Raw genomic sequence first — 15630 nt, forward strand, 5'->3', positions numbered from 1 at the left:
GCTCCCTCCTGTATGTGCCTACACGGGGTGCCTGGGGTACGCTACTCGCAGTGTGCCTGGCCCCGCTCCTCCCTGCTCTCCGTCTCTCTTCCCCCTCCACCCAACTCCATCGCCTCATCCTCCTCTCAGCCATGACCGCTGCTGTTTCCCTCTCAGCCCCTCTCTCAGGACCCAGCATTGCTCCAGCCTGTCTCGCTGAGGGCAAGTCCTCAGGGCAGGGCTGCAGCCTGGTGGTCCCTCACGCCCCACGCCTGCAGCACCAGGAGCTGTGCATGTCCCAGGCGCTGGCGCTCACACACTGTGCACCGGCACTTGGCAGCTCCAGCACACCCAGGAAGCCCCTCTTGCCCAGCCCAGCTTCCCAGGACGTGCACCCTACCATGGTCACGTCCTGTGCAGAGGAGCTAGGCTGGCCTACATGATGGAGCAGGTGAAGCCACAGCACTCCTTGAGCAGGGTGAGGCCCGTCTTGGTCATGTACGGTGCAGAGGTTTGCTGCCCCCTGGAAGTCATTTTCTTCTCTTTGACAGGAGCTAAGGAAAGAGGAATCGGTGTCTGCCTGGTGACAGGAGCACAAGCCCATCGCTTCTACTTAGAGCTCCTTTCAGAGCTAAGATGCTGACCCTTCTCAGACCAACAGCTGGGCATGAGCTCCTGCATCCAGGAGGCACCTCACCATGTACAGACACAGGAACCCTGGGCTGGAAATGCCTCCCACTGCACTGGGCAGGTGTTTCTCCAGCAATGATGGAGGCACAGGAAGGGGGTAGCCACCAGAGGCCATGAAGAAAGGCTTGGATGGATACCACAACTTGCGGCCTTAGCTAATGGTGCGATGAAATGTAAGGAGCCGGTTGGACAGGGTCAGATGAAGTACATCAGCCACAAAAGGACACCTACCCATCCCCATTCTCATAGGACATGATGGCTGGGAAATACCAGGAAGGAAATGGAAACATAACATCTCTACCGATTCGGGATGTTTTCACAATGTTATCTCAAGCACCAGCACCCTCCAGCTGCTATTTCCCCACACCCTCCTCCAGCAGCAGGTGGCCTCCAGGTAAGCTAGTCCCATGCAGAGCAATGAAATCTTGAAGAGTGCTTAGGGGAAGGGGAGAAAGTGCCAGGGAGGTTGAATGCAAGGAATAAAACTCATCAACAACTTACTTGCTTTCTGGAGGTAGCTTTTGGAGAGCTTACTTTGCAGGAACTCTGCCATTTCCCTGTCTTCTTCCCTTTCCCTGTGATAAAGAGATTTGTTAGCACTCAGGAAAGGAGCAGTGAGACATCCAGGACCATCTGGCAAGGCATGATACAGATCTGAGGACACCCAGCACTGTCCCTAGCACAAGGAATGAACTGAAGACAGCTACCTGAGCCTCTCAAACTCCACATCATCCACCAGGAAATCCCGCGTTTCCACCAGCTTGTGTATCTGCTGCACCAGCTCCTCTTCCCTCTGCTTCTCCTCATTGGACTTCTCATTCTCTGCAGCACAGGGGACACATTTCACACATCAACAGGGGCCATCCCTCCCATGCCAAGGCCAAGCTTACTCTGCTTCTGCTCAATCCAGGAGCAGATGTAAGAGTGGAGGTAACAGCCAGTAATCCACATAAAGGCTGCTAAATAAGCAACAGCCCCATACCCAATCTCCCTGACTGGAAGGAAACAGGTCTGCTGTCATCGAACTTTGAATTTTTCACTTCTCCCCAGAATTTTCATGGTGCTGAGCTCTGCCAGATGCACCTGTGAGCTTTGCAGAGCAGAGGAAGAGCCCCTCGACGAGGTGACCACTCTGGTGGGAGACAACGATGGGTCCCCTGGGGTCTTCACCCTGCTCTCCTGAAGGGGCTGGGTACCAGATCTCTACAAGCTCCGAAATGTCAGACAGATGTCACCCCTCAGCCAGGGGGTGCTGAACCTCCCTCTCCCATGCCAGCACACCCCACCAGTCAGCCTGGCCTTGAGCTGGGTAGGGCTCCAGAGACCTCTGAGCCAGGTCCTCCATGTGGCTGAGAAACCAGCCAGGGACTCAGGTGTACAGGGAGTTATCAACAACGCCCAGGTGCCTTGGGAACACCTCACACCACCATACGTATCCCATACATACAGAGACACAAAAACCAATACAATCCACTGGCTTTGAAACCTTATTCCCTCGCTGAACATGGTCACAGGGATCTCAACCTCTACCTCTGACCTTCCAAACTACTGTCAGCCCCATTCCCATCCCAGGGACAAGCATGGCCACAAGTTTCTGACAGGTTATTTTGAATGCATTAGCCTTGGTTGTCACTTGAACCTCCAGAATTACTTACCCCGAGCACGGTGGGACTCACTTATGCCACGTATGTTTGGGCTGTGAGTGAGTGAGTGAAGACCTGGAAAACTCTCACATCACTACAAAGTCATGTCCTACATAAAATGGTACATAAGGGTAAGTGGGACACGTGAAAATGAAAGAGACAGGGCTGAGAAGTGTTAAATATAAATGGAGAGCTGCATTAGGAGGAAACTGTGACTGTCTGTGCTACAGCCATTTAACACTGTTTCTGAATTCAGCAGCCAGCTCCAAAATCAATTCGGCACAGGGCGGATCAATATCCTGTCTTCCTTAAGCCAAATAAAAATGCAGCAAAATTCATAGTACGGAGCAAACCTTGTAGGCTGGATCTCAGCAGTTACCTTAACTATCATTTGATTTGTAGTTTAAAGTCTGCTACATATTGATTGGAGGTGCTGCTGCAGGGTCTTCTCATAATCATCATGTTGTCAGAAACATCCACAGCAAACAAAGGTTTCTCCTGCAATTGTGGTCTTGTTCAAGGAGTGAGCTCGAGCTTCCTGGCAGAGAAAGCTGATCTGGACTGAGGTCTGGACCACAGCTGCTGTTTTTCTACCATGAAGAGGCAATGCAAAGCCATCTGGCCATGGGCACTGTCTCTGTGCAGCAGCTCCCACCTGCCTGCTGGGAATAGGAGCACTTCGCAGTGTCGTTTGGATGCCACACAAGTTGGAAACATCAGGCTGCACACAAACACAACAGCTACTTGGAGTTAATTAACAATCTGCATTCCTGAGTTGGAGCATGTCAGAGTTAACGTACCCACACGGCACTTTTTCTTCCGACTTGCTGATGTCAGAGTCCATCCTGAACACGGCACCTCTCTGAATTGTTAAAGGCACCTTGGTCTGGTGAGATTTCAAGCCACAGCTCTGGCTGAGCTCTGAGTAAGTGCTGACATGTTTCAATTTTTATCCAAACTAAAGTTCGATGCCCATTTTTACAGATGATCTGCTGTGACAGTCTCACAAGACCAGCAATTTGCAGGATTTTTCCAGCACAATCTGATTTGAGCCAAGTTATAAGAAGACCTTTCTGCTGATTGCAGCAGCAGGGTGCAGCTCTCCAAACTTTTTCAAAGCCTTACCTGGAAGGGTTAGGAGTTTTTGAAGCTCTTTTTTCAGCCGGCTGATTTCTTTGCAAAGCTGAATGTCATCCATCCTGCAGAGACACAAACGAAGGCACTGAGGGAAAGACTGGGAGAGGAAAGGTTCAAAACCTCCAGAGCAACACTGGAAGGCAATGTGCTCAGTGCCTGCAGCAGGGAGCACAGATTTACCCGCCTGTCCATGGGAAAACAGCAGCCCGCTTCATCTCAGAGCTTCTGTTGGCACTACATGGCTTGTGTTACTGGTTGTTGGCAAAGCAGAAGTTTCATTGCTCTAATGACAGTGAAGCCTTGTTAGAACCTGGCACACCCACCATGCAACAGCATCTGTGTTTCTTCTTCTCCCCAAAAATAATCCCCAAACAGCAAAATCTGAAAACAAATGGAAGTTGCTGCCACAGAAGAAGATCTGACATTTTTACACTGACTTTCTACAGAAATAAAAGAGGTAGAAAAGCAAAACACAACAGAGGGGGAAAATGTGCAAACTTTGCAGGTGTGCACTGAGAAACAAGGTCATTTTCACAGGAGAAAAGGCGTCTGCCGAAGCTGCAGGCAACAAAATCATCTCTGGATCGAACCGCACGACAGCAGCAAGATACCAATCAGGACATTCTCAGCTCCGGTGTCAGAGGCAGCTGCTGATGGAGCAGATGGGGACGCGCAGCCCGGTCTGTGCTGGAGGCAGTTGGATGATCTCTCAGGAGCACCACAGACACTCAGCCCCTCCATGGGTGTCCAGCTCAAGTGCTGCTCGCTGCTCACTCGGGCTGACAGGGAAGACTTAACCCAATTTATTTATTGATTTATTTCAAAAATTCACATGTCTAAGGCCTCTCTAAAGCCCTGCTTAGACAAGACTGAGGTACAATGGTGTCTGGCCATGATGAGCATTGGTGCTTCAGTCTGAAGAGCTTTATGCACTGACCCGTGGTGAGGGAAACCCCAAGAGCAGACAGAACTCATGGCTGAGCCCTCTCTCCACCATGAATCCAGCCATCCTTGAGGATCTCCCCTGGGCAGGTGACACCACAGCAGACAAGTCACAACTCCAAAGACCCCCAGAGCTGCCTCTGGTCTGCAGGCCATGCTCCCCACCTCTCAACCGCCCCCCATCAGCAGCCTCTGGCTTTAGACACCTCCTTGCTTTGCCCTTTACGGTCCAACCTGGAAGAGCACAGGTGCAATTTCTAGCAAGATCCATGGCCGTGAGTGATGAGAAACCCTAATACACCATCTGTGTCTACAGATAAAACATGACTGACTCATCGGTGGGTGCCGCCTTGAACAGATGTGCCTCTGGTTCCTTTTGAAGTGTGCGTTACTAAAAGCCCTGTCTGCATCTTCAGTAATCCTGCTGGCCCTTCCACTGACTCACGCCGTCCACCCCTTCTGGCATGAGTCATATCTGCTGGAGCTACTCGAAGACGCAGCTTCATCAGCTGAGCCGAGGACACCAGAAATATTAATAAGGGAAAGGAAAATAAACAGACCGACGAAGAGGGACCCTGTGAGATATTACTGTAGGAGGAGGAGACTTCCTCTTGGCTCTGTCAGATTTTTGCTCCATCTGACAGTGTCTTCTTTTGTTTGCAGACCACACTGAGCAGGTCTGCTGATGCCAAGGTCTGGGAGCTGCATGCGGAGAACAGGGAGGTCTGTTTGTCCTTTTATTGCCTGTTCATGGTCCTGTGGTGGGTGAGCCCTGAGCTGCTACAAAGAGCAGCAGCGGGCAGGTCTGCATGGGACACATGGGCAACAGGCCAATTGCTAGTGATACACTTCTTAAAATTAAAATAAACAGTCCAATGATAACTGAAATATTCAAATTAAACTGGAATTTAATTCAAACTGATAGTGAGAATAATAAATGGGCAATAATAAAAATCCTCATTTCAATAAATCTGGGGAGAGATTGCAAAGACAAGCACCCAGAAGGCTGTTGCTGGGGCTGAGATGACTTCTGCCACCGGTAATAAAACTTTTTCCAGCAGCAGGCAGAGCCACGCTCCCCTGTCTGGCCCTAGGAGCAGATCAGAACACTGAGCTGTAGGTGCGGAGCTGAATCTCTCACAGGAATTTCAGACCTTTCTCTTTGCCCTATAAAAGGAGAAATATTGCGAGCTTCATTGTTTTCCAGAGCACAGACATCTCAGAAATGTTGGAATGTTTTAGTTTTACATTTCCAATGAGAAGAAAACCCTGATCGCTATTGCCTGACCAGACGGGTCACTCCTCCATTTGGTAAGACATCAATGTCCACCTCCCCGAGCCTCACAGTCCAATCATCCTAAATATCACATTATTTTCCTCTTTGGGGAAAAAAAAAGGCCATTGCAGCCCCAGATCCCCATCCTTTTTAACCCTGTCCTGCAGAACCCATGTCTGGGATCCCTCTTCTCCAGCTGCGATGCTCACAGAAGCCCTGAGCCTTCCCTGCCCTGCAGAGCTGATGCTCCTGCTGCTGCGCTCCACAGAGAATCATAGAATCACAGAACGGTTTGGATTGGAAACGACCTTCAAAGCTCAACCCCTGCCACGAGCAGGGACATCTGCACCAGCTCAGGTTGCTCAGAGCCCCGTCCAGCCTGGCCTGGGATGTCCCCAGGGATGGTTCAGCCACCACCTCTCTGGCCAACCTGGGCCAGGCTCTCACCACCCTCAGGGCCAACAATTTCTTCCTCATGTCCAGCCTGGATCTCCTCTCTTTTAGTTTAAAACCATCACCCCTTGTCCCATCGCAACAGGCCCTGCTCAAAAGTCTGTCCCCATCTTTCCTATTGGCCCCTTTTAAGTACAGAAAGGAACTTGATGCTTGAGGTCCCCACAGCTCCTCCAAACCACTCAGACACGTAGCCCTGGCATTTCCAAACTTCCAAATGATTGCTTTTGCAGCCATGCCCATCCCAGTATGTGGTTTCTGTAGATAATTTCCTTTTGTTTTCCAAGTGCAAGCCAAGGAAGAAAACAAACAAAGAAAAAAAAATAAGAAAAAGCAAGAGATGTTGAGTTTTGACAGCACCTGTGAGATTTAGGTACTGGTTGCCATGGAAAGCATTTAAGAACTACACTGTTTATGATTTCCAAAAATCCTTTTCAACAATACATTCAGGAGGAACTCTGTCTCAAAGAGGGTGTCACTCCAAATCTGAGCCTCTAAACCACAGTCCAGCTCCCAACTGGTGCCACGAGGGCGACGAGGCTGGTGAGGGGCTGGAGCACAAGGGTGATGGGAGCGGCTGAGGGAGCTGGGGGTTCAGCTGAGAACAGGAGCTGAGGGGAGACCTTCTGATCTCTGACCTGCCTGAAAGGAGCTTGGAGCCAGGGGGGGTCGGGCTCTGCTCCCAAGTAGCAAGTGACTCCTCAGGCCACAGCGTCAGTGGCAGGTTGGTAACAGGGACCTGTTCAAGGCCAGAGCGGCGGGAGAGGCTGCACTTCCAGGTGGAGAGCGAGGTGGAAAGTGGCCTCAGCTCTGCCCGTCCCTGGGACGATCTGTGCTTGATCAGGCAGGTGGAGACGCTGGGGAGACCGTGAGAAGGGGGGACAGTGCAGGAGTGGACAGGTACTCACATGTACCGCAGCTCGGACTCCCTCCTCACCAGGATCTCCCTGATCCTCTCAATTTTGAAGAGTTCTCCTTCGATGTCATCAATGGTGGTGGTCGAGTCAGCCATGGAAACAATCTCATCCTCTGCAAGTGAAACAGGAGCCACGTTAGCCAGCGGGAGATGTCAAATGGGTGCTGTGGACAACAGGGACCATGGGGCTTTCATGGGGACCTCCTACAAACACCAGACCATAAAATCATAGAATCACAAAACAGTTTGGGTTGAAGGGACCTTCCAAGCTCATCCAGTGCCCCCCCTGCCATGAGCAGGGACATCTGCACCAGCTCAGGTTGCTCAGAGCCCCGTCCAGCCTGGCCTGGGATGTCTCCAGGGATGGTTCAGCCACCACCTCTCTGGCCAACCTGGGACAGTATTTTACAGCATAACCACTAGGCACGTGCACAGTTTTAAATTCGTTTCCAGACTTCTTGCTGCTTTGCTGGATGCTGTGAGAAGACACAGCCCAACAGACACACAGAAAGTCAACGAGGTGCATGGGCATTTAGCTGCCAGGGACTGTTTTGCCTTTGTTTCTGCTTTATGTGAGTCTGGGCGCTGGAACAGCTCTGCTCATCACTGCGTTAGCATCAGAGCCAGCCCGTCTTGCTGAGCACAGCTCCAAACACCCATGCAATATGTATGAAGTGTCTGCAGGAGAGGCCCTGGGAGGCCAGCAGGCCACCTCGCCTGAGCTTGCAGCTCTCTGAGCCTTCGGAACAAGCAGCATTTCGTCTGCTTGTGCGTTTCTGTGGCACACCCTGCTCACATCGATGCTGTGCCGGGTTCTGCGCTGCTGGGAAAGCCCTGAATTTCCAAGGGTCTCCCCTCTGCTGAACAGCAGGAGGCCAAGGGAGCGAAAAACTGCTGGAAGGAAGGACAGGAACGTCTCTTTCTTTTCCAGAACCATGTAAGCCTCAGGCATCTCTAGCACAGAGACATGAGCCTGTGTGTGCACCCTCCTCCCGTACATGCCAGGAACAAATGCCGGGCTGACGTAGCACAGGCCTAAGGAGTCATGGAAGTGAAGTTCCTACAGCTGCTGCCCTTCCATCACAAACTGGATCCTTCCCCATCCTTCCCAGTGCACTGGAGGGAGAAGCCCCCATGGTACCCAGCAGACCAGTTTGGCATCCTCATCCTCTGGTGTGCTGAGCATCACGTCTATAACCCACTTGGGGAAACTGAGGCAGGGAAAGAGGATATCTCTTGCTCAGGGCAAGAGCCTCATAGCAAAACACAGGAAAAAAAGGGCTGTAACTGATATTTTAGAAGAGCGCAGTGGCAAACCCAGGGATGGACAGGAGAACCCAGCAACCTCGATCCATTGCACTGACCACCAGCTCTGTCCTCAGATCCCACTGATTTACACACAGATGTCCCTGTGATCTCCCACGGGTTTGCACAGTGCCACACCAATTTACAGGAGAATGCTGTGCTGATGCACACAGAGCCTGCCAGTCTGTACAGCCCACAGCAGCTCCCAGTCCCTTTACTGGGACAGCCGAGGTTTTGCTCCCGGGTCCGGCTCTCAGACACATTATCGAGCTCGTTATCAGTGACACATAGCAGCACATTTATCACACCTGGGCTCACCTGCTCTCCTGTGATGCATACACAGCACAGGCTGGGGAGAGGGGGCTTAGGAGCTACCACAAAGCCACGCTATGAGAAAACATGAAAAATCACAAACATCCGGGCAAATTTTCCTTCCTTTTAATCTTCTGAGGGCACATCTCTGCCTTCCTGCAGCCCTGGTGCTTTCCCCATGCAGGGAGAGGGGAAAGCACAGCCGGAGAACACCAGCTCTGGGAGCAGGATTTTCCAGCAACTGGAGATGTCAGAGCTGGAACGTGTGTCCTGGGGATCCCAAAGGTGACTCAGGCCAGTGCTGAGGGGGACAGGGCAGGAAGAGACCAGCACTAAGGCACAAGGGAAAACACTCTGCACTCTCTGGTCTTCTACCCATCAAGTAAACCTGCCTGAGACATCATTCCCAGAGTGAGGCACATTTCCAAGGCAGCATAAAATTTGGAGGCCCCTCCACGCCCTGAATGTGGATCCACTTTCATAGATTCTTTTTCACTACGCGGTATTCATAATAACAGAACAGCATTACAAAAAATAAAACCCCCAGCTTAATCCCTGGATTAGGATTGTACTGTTAGCATGAAGTCCCTGTTAGTCTCCTTTCTTTTACTAATTTCTTTAATTCCAACTTGAATGTGGATGAATGTAGAAGTTTTGCCTATGCTGAAGTTCATATTAATGAATATATTTACTTCTATATGTTCTTGGCATCATGAAGTTAACAGCAATTTCAATATTCTGCATAATAGGGGCTCTAAAATTTCATCCTAGTGGACTTGCTAGCATTGAACTTAAACATGCTTGGAATGTTATTAAAAGCTTTCCAGACAAAAGCCACCATTTTCTGTTGAGATCAAGCACCATCCTCCTAGCAGCTGGATATCGAGATTGTTAACAGTTGGACTTGATGATCTTAAAGGTCTTTTCCAACCAAAATGATTTGAGGGTTCCAAGGCTTATTAGCAGAAGTATGAGTGGTTTGGGTTAGTGTGACTGGTCTGGAGAACAGTTTTCTGCTGTTTCTGGCTTAGAAACTCTGGAGGACAACTTGGAGTTTATCTCGCTCTCCCCCCAGCCATGTCCAGCTAATGCCAGCGTGCTGAATCCTCCATCACTCCCCATTTTAAGCCATCAGGATGCTCCCAGGAGCCAGTGCCTGCTCAGGACAGACTGACGGATCCAGAGGTTGGACAAAGTGTGGGGTTGGATGCGCTGCCCTCCCTCAGCTCTTGCTCATCGGCTTTAATACAAATTTGCACAGAAACCCTCTCTGAGCCTTGTTTCTACGGGCCTGACAGGGGTTGCTAGGGGACCGGACTGTGGTTGCTACAGGACCAGAATGCGGTTGCTAGGGGACCAGGATGCTGAGGTCCATTGTCCCAAGCATCCCGCTGCTCTGCCACCCCAGAGCTCCTCTTGCCCGGGGTATTTTGCTGCACTCACACCCAGCATTGCTGGCAGCTGGGGATGTGCTGGGGACAGGCAGGACCTCCCTGCAGGTGACAGCAGGTGCACAGGTAACAACACACATGAAGGTGCAGCCGGTGTGTGGTTGCAGCAGCTGCTCCTTGGGGTTTGGCTGTACTTCAGCGCAGCTCTAGACCTCTCAGGAAAAAGCTGCATTGCTCCAAGTGTCACTTCTGTGACCAGGCTGAAGTGACAAGGCTGATTATTTTACAGATGCGCCAATAAACAAAGATATAAGCTTACTGCGGCTTTCATTAGCTGGACAAATTAATCACCAGGGTGGGTTTGGGGAATGGGGACTGTCACTCTTGGCCTGGGTGAGTGAATTACCCAGAATGTCTTTGATCGCTGGTGGCAGAAGTGTTTGGCTGAGGTTATCAGCCAGCTGTTTCCCAGTGGGTGAGTGCAAAAGTTGGAAACAGATGCTGGCATCGTTGCTTCTCCCTCCTCATCCCAGAAACTCATTAGCAGAAGCCATCTCAGACAGGAGAGGTGAATCCTCACCCGTGTACACCAAGGGAGGACGTGGCAGCACTGGGTTCCTCTCCCTCATCTGCGGCAGGAGGCTGGGATGTGACTTCAGCCCACAAGAGAGAGAAAGCTCCTGGCTCGACTGTGGGTGGGTTCCCATCAGAGATGGGGAATCCAGCATGGCTGGGACCACCCTGCTCAGAAGGAGCTGCCCTTATGCACCCTCCTCCATGGTCACAGACTCACAGGATCCCAGACCGGTGGGGGCTGAAGGGCCCTCTGTAGATCCCCCAGCCCAACCCCTGCTCACGCAGGGTCACCAGAGCAGATCACACAGGTCGGGCCAGGCGGGTTTGAATGTCTCAGAGAAGGAGACTCCACAGCCGCTCTGGGCAGCCTGGTCCAGGCTCTGGCACCTCCCAGCAAAGAAGTTTCTCCTCATGTTCAGATGGACCCTCCTGTGTTTCAGTCTGTGCCCGTTGCCCCTCACCCTGGCGTTGGGCACCACTGAACAGAGTCTGGTCCATCCTCTGACACCCACCCTGAGATATTGATCCCATTGATCAGGTCCCTCTCAGCTTCTCTTCTCCAGGCTTAACAGCTCCAGCTCTCTCAGTCTCTCCTCATCAGAAAGGTGCGCCAGATCCCTCAGCATCTTCTTAGCCCACCGCTGGACTCTCTCCAGTAATTCCTTGTGCTTCTTAAACTGGGGTGCCCAGAACTGGACACAACTCCAGATGGGACCTCACCAGGGCAGAGCAGAGGGGGAGGAACAACCTCCCTCGACCTGTCTGTAGGACACTTCCCAGCAGCCTGTGACGGCAGGTCAGGAACATCCTGTGAAATGAGGACAGCGGGCAGGTCTGCAGCACACAGCAGAGCGATGGCTGCAGCACTGGAGCTGGAAGCTCCTCAACTGTGGCTTCAGGGTGGTGGGGTCAGGGTCACGGCACTCTGCATCCCTCAGGCAAGGTACAGCCTCAGCCACACCAGGGATCTGCTCGTCACAGCAGTCAGGCCTGGACAAGAAGCTCTAAGAGAACAGTTGTGCCTGGAGCTGCTTAACTCAGGGCAGAAACAGAGGAAGGGCAGGCCCAGGCTGGTGCTCCTGCAAAATAAAGCCCATGACCCCTAGGAGGGAGCAGCTGGACAAAGGGACACAGAGCTAAGCCTCTGCACCAAAACCATCCACTACACTTCTCAAGAAACCAGGTGACTAATTTGCAGCTGAGAGGATAAGATGGACTTGCCGATGGAGACTCCTTCCGTCTGCCAGCATCTGCCCAGGTCCACAGCTCATCTGGCCAAGACCTGAACATCTGAGTGAGGGCAAGGGCAGGAGCATGGGATGGATGAGGAGAGACTGAGAGAAGGAGGCTGAAGGGTTGTTCAGATACCGAAACAGGGATCAGAGAGATTGTGGGATCTCCATCTTTGGTCCAAGATACCTCCTGGACAAGGTTGTGAGCAACCTGATTTAACTACTAAGCCTGTCTTGAGCAAGGAGTTGGACTTGATATCTGCAGAGGTCCTTCCTAATCCAAATTCCTCTGTGATTCTATGTAATAAGATCAGTCTGACTGACTGGGATGTGCATGGATCTTCCCTGCTAGCTCAGCAGATGCTTTCTCCAGGCAGATACAGGTGACGCAGAGCTCCCAAGCCCCAGCAGTCACAGGCATGGGCCAGATCACAGCTTCCCTGGAACGGTGGTGAAACCAAAGGGTGCTGTGCACCCACAAACCTGCATGACGGCAGCGACACCATACAGCAGCGCTAAGGGCAAGTGCAGACACTTGGAGTTCATGAGGGATTAAAACCCAGCACATCCTGCAAACAGATAGCGGGGCAAAAGATTTCCCTGGAGATGGTTTTGCCAAAGCTGAGATGGGTTTCTTACACCCTCCCAAGTGCCTGGCATCAGTGGGGGCCTAAGGCAGGGATGTAAACGTTATTAAAGCTCTGGTCAAGCTCAGAGTCCTAAGTCTCTCTTCAAGGATGAAGAGGGATGACACTCATGTGAAACCACACTGCCATAGGGTCCTTTTGCTCCCACAGCTGCACACACAGCGGCAGAGCCAGACACAGAAACCAGCCTGAGCAAAAGGACCCCTGACTGGCACCATTTCAACCCAGCAAACCAAGGAAGGGCAGAAAGCTTCAATTTAAACTTGGTGATGCTTTAATCATCACACATGGCCCAGAGGAAGCAAGTATCATTAATGAGGAGTATAATAGCCAGAGACTTCCACTCCATACGGCTTTGGCAAAAACATTTAGACAGCCAGCAGCAAGCCTGAGATGAGTCACGGCAGCGACCAGCACAGGGTTGAGTTTCAAGTGATTTACTTCATGATTGAAATTGGGCAATTGATTGACAGCTCCCTGGGGAAAGGGTCAGAGCTCTTTCCTTGGGCTCCACCTCAAGAGGCCTTTAACTCAGACATGCGTTTTCCTCTGCCATGGAAAGCAGCATGGGCAGGGGGCATTGAGCCTGTTAAAGTCAGCCCTTGTTCCACAAGCTCAATAAGGAGAGTGACAGTAACCGGCTGCCTGGCTCTGGGGCAGCCTTGTCAGAGGTGACATGGTCCCCACCACCTGGCAGGAGGGACACGAGCTTCCAGGATCGCCAACATACGGCCAAGCACGCTGGTCCCTGAGGACAGCATTGTGCTCGGATGGGAAAATCACAGCTACTGGCAGCCTGCAAACCAAGGTACCATTTCCCTGCAAACCATGGCACCGTTTCCCTGCCAGTGCCCCAGCTGCCCCTCCAGTAAACCAGGGAGAAACGTGCAGCCTTTGCCCGTTGCAGCCAGGGGGGATCTCTCTGGCTGTGTTTGTGCAGCCCCCGGCACAGCCAGCATCACTAGGACTACATTAGACAGACAGAAAAAAGACCAGAGTTCACGGGTGAGGTACCCCAGGATGATTTACAGGGGTATCAGCAGGGATGTAGCCCCTGTGCGACACCCGCTGCTGTGTGCACGCTCCCCAGGGTCACCTCTTGAGCTCACGCAGGGCAGGAGGCTGCATGTGCTCAGCACTTTGCAGGGTTGCCCTGAGATGTCCTTGGGTGGTAGTAAACAGCAGAGCAGCATTCAGAAAACAGACACCGACCATTGCCACGTTCTCGCCTGTCCTGAGGGTCCCCCAGGATTTGGGAATATACAGAACTGCACTGAAGCAGCAAACACCGCAGGCACCACAATCCTGGTCACAGGCATGTGAGGAGGGCTGGCGAGGCCATACCCAGCACCCTGAGCCCAGCACTCTGATGTCACCCAGCTGCTGGGAGCAGAGGATCCAGGTGACGGACGTGCCCAGACCAACACCAGAGACAGGGTCCCCGTGTAGACACTCTTCCCCGGCAGGGAAGCCAGGGGAAGGATACATGTTGCTGTATTGGAAGGCACACAGGAGAAGGACTAAAACTTTGGGCAGCTCACCAGTGAGCTGAGCAGCTTTGCAGGCAGCACCCCCACACTGTAGTACCAAGCGGGATGCTTGTGTTTGCTCCATCCTTCCTTCCCTGCCTTTCCAGCTGCCTGTCCCTGCCCTGCTGGGTGCCAGGGACTCAGGGGGAACAGAAAGGGCTGAGGAAGGGGCGACATCGGAGGGATGTCATGGCAGAGGGGCTGCAGGACCTTTCCCTCCCCAGGATGCTGCCCACAGCCCAGCATTGCGCCCCCTCCACCCCACAGTTGAGGACCGTGCCCTGGACAATCCCTCTGGCCGTGTCCCCCTCCTCTGTCCCCCACCCTGTTTTGTGCTGGAGGAACTGGTCAGTGAGGGGAAAAGGCAGCCAAGGACAGGGTGGGCACTCCAGTCTCCGGGTCACAGCCGTGACCACAGCCAGGTATGACAGCACAGCGGCTCCGTGGCTCTCTGGGCAGCGCCAGCTTCCATCCCTCCTTCCACCGGCTCGTTCCCTCCAGCCATCCCTCCTCCCAGCCGCTCCCTTCTCTCCGTCCTTTCTCTCCTCCATCCACCCCTTCCCTCCTTCCTTTCACTCCTCTCCCCCATCCAGCTCTTCCCTCCCTCCCTCCCTCCCCCTCGCGTTCATCTCTCCCCTCCATCCACCCCGTCCTTCCCCCCCGCCCCACTCCCGGTGCCCGCGGCGCGGGGGCTCCGGCGATGCCGCTACCGTGAGCAGCCCCTGGGCTCCGCTTGGTGGATGAAGCCGCCGGGCTTCATCCCCAGGTGCCCGGGGAGTCCCGGAACCACCGCTAATCGGGGAGAAGTGGCGGGGGGAGGGGGAAAGTTTGGATCCAGCGGTGCCCCTGCCCGCCCCGGTCCCGCCGCGCTCACCTGGCCCCGCGCCGGCGGGCGGCCAGCGGGTGGACTCCAGCGATCCGTACCGGGGAGGGGTCCGGTCCCCCTCCATGCTGCAGGGCGCTCCCGCCGCTCCCGCCGCTCCCGCCGCTCCCGCCGCTCCCGCCGCTCCCGCCGCTCCCGCCGCTCCCGCCGCTCCCGCCGCTCCCGCCGCTCCCGCCGCTCCCGCCGCTCCCCGCCCTCTGCCGGCCGCCGCTCGGAGAACACCAGGACGGACACGGTCACTGGAAGCTGCTTAAAGAAACAGCCCGAGCACGCAACAGCAAACAACAGCTCTCGTTCAGCAGATGAAGAGTCCTCAAAAGCGCTTCCAGGGCGATGTTCGAAGGGCCCTTCGCTGCCAGCTCAACCAGGCGCATCTTGATGACAAAAGGGAGCTGAGTGTTTTAATTTGTCACTTGTTGAGAAAGGACCGCGGTCCTGAACGCCTATTCCTGCAGAGGGATGTACGTCAGAATAAATGCTTTGGAGTTATTTAATAAGTTTATTTTCCTAAGGTTTTATCAAAAAATCAGGTTCACGTTTCACAGAATCATTAAGGTTGAAGGGCCCTCTGGAGACCCCCCAGCCCAACCCCTGCTCACGCAGGGTCACCAGAGCAGATCACACAGGTCGGTCCAGGCGGGTTTGAATGTCTCCAGAGAAGGAGACTCCACACCCGCTCTGGGCAGCCTGGTCCAGGCTCTGGCACCTCCCAGCAAAGA

The 15630-nt window shown here is 53.3% G+C and overlaps 1 protein-coding gene across 1 annotated transcript; it reads right to left on the minus strand.

Annotated features, from left to right (window-relative positions):
- Positions 1-414: 414 nt before the first annotated feature.
- On the minus strand, positions 415-14978 carry LOC135996255 (bMERB domain-containing protein 1-like). Its single transcript, XM_065648072.1, has 6 exons — positions 14903-14978; positions 7029-7149; positions 3438-3511; positions 1377-1491; positions 1171-1244; positions 415-533 (listed from the first exon to the last, which is right to left on the minus strand). Exons 1-6 carry the CDS (start codon positions 14976-14978, stop codon positions 415-417), a joined length of 579 nt encoding a protein of 192 aa, XP_065504144.1.
- Between the last annotated feature and the right edge of the window lie 652 nt (positions 14979-15630).

The sequence above is a fragment of the Caloenas nicobarica genome, chromosome 18, assembly GCF_036013445.1.
Source record: "Caloenas nicobarica isolate bCalNic1 chromosome 18, bCalNic1.hap1, whole genome shotgun sequence".
In the NCBI taxonomy this organism is placed as follows: domain Eukaryota; kingdom Metazoa; phylum Chordata; class Aves; order Columbiformes; family Columbidae; genus Caloenas; species Caloenas nicobarica.

Coding starts and splice junctions, on each gene's coding strand:
- LOC135996255 (XM_065648072.1), bottom strand. CDS start 14,978: ATGGAGGGGGACCGGACCCCTCCCCGGTACGGATCGCTGGAGTCCACC. Junction 7,150..14,902: donor GCCCGCCGGCGCGGGGCCAG/GTGAGCGCGGCG, acceptor TTTCACTTGCAG/AGGATGAGATTGTTTCCATG. Junction 3,512..7,028: donor GAGTCCGAGCTGCGGTACAT/GTGAGTACCTGT, acceptor GTGTCTCTGCAG/GATGGATGACATTCAGCTTT.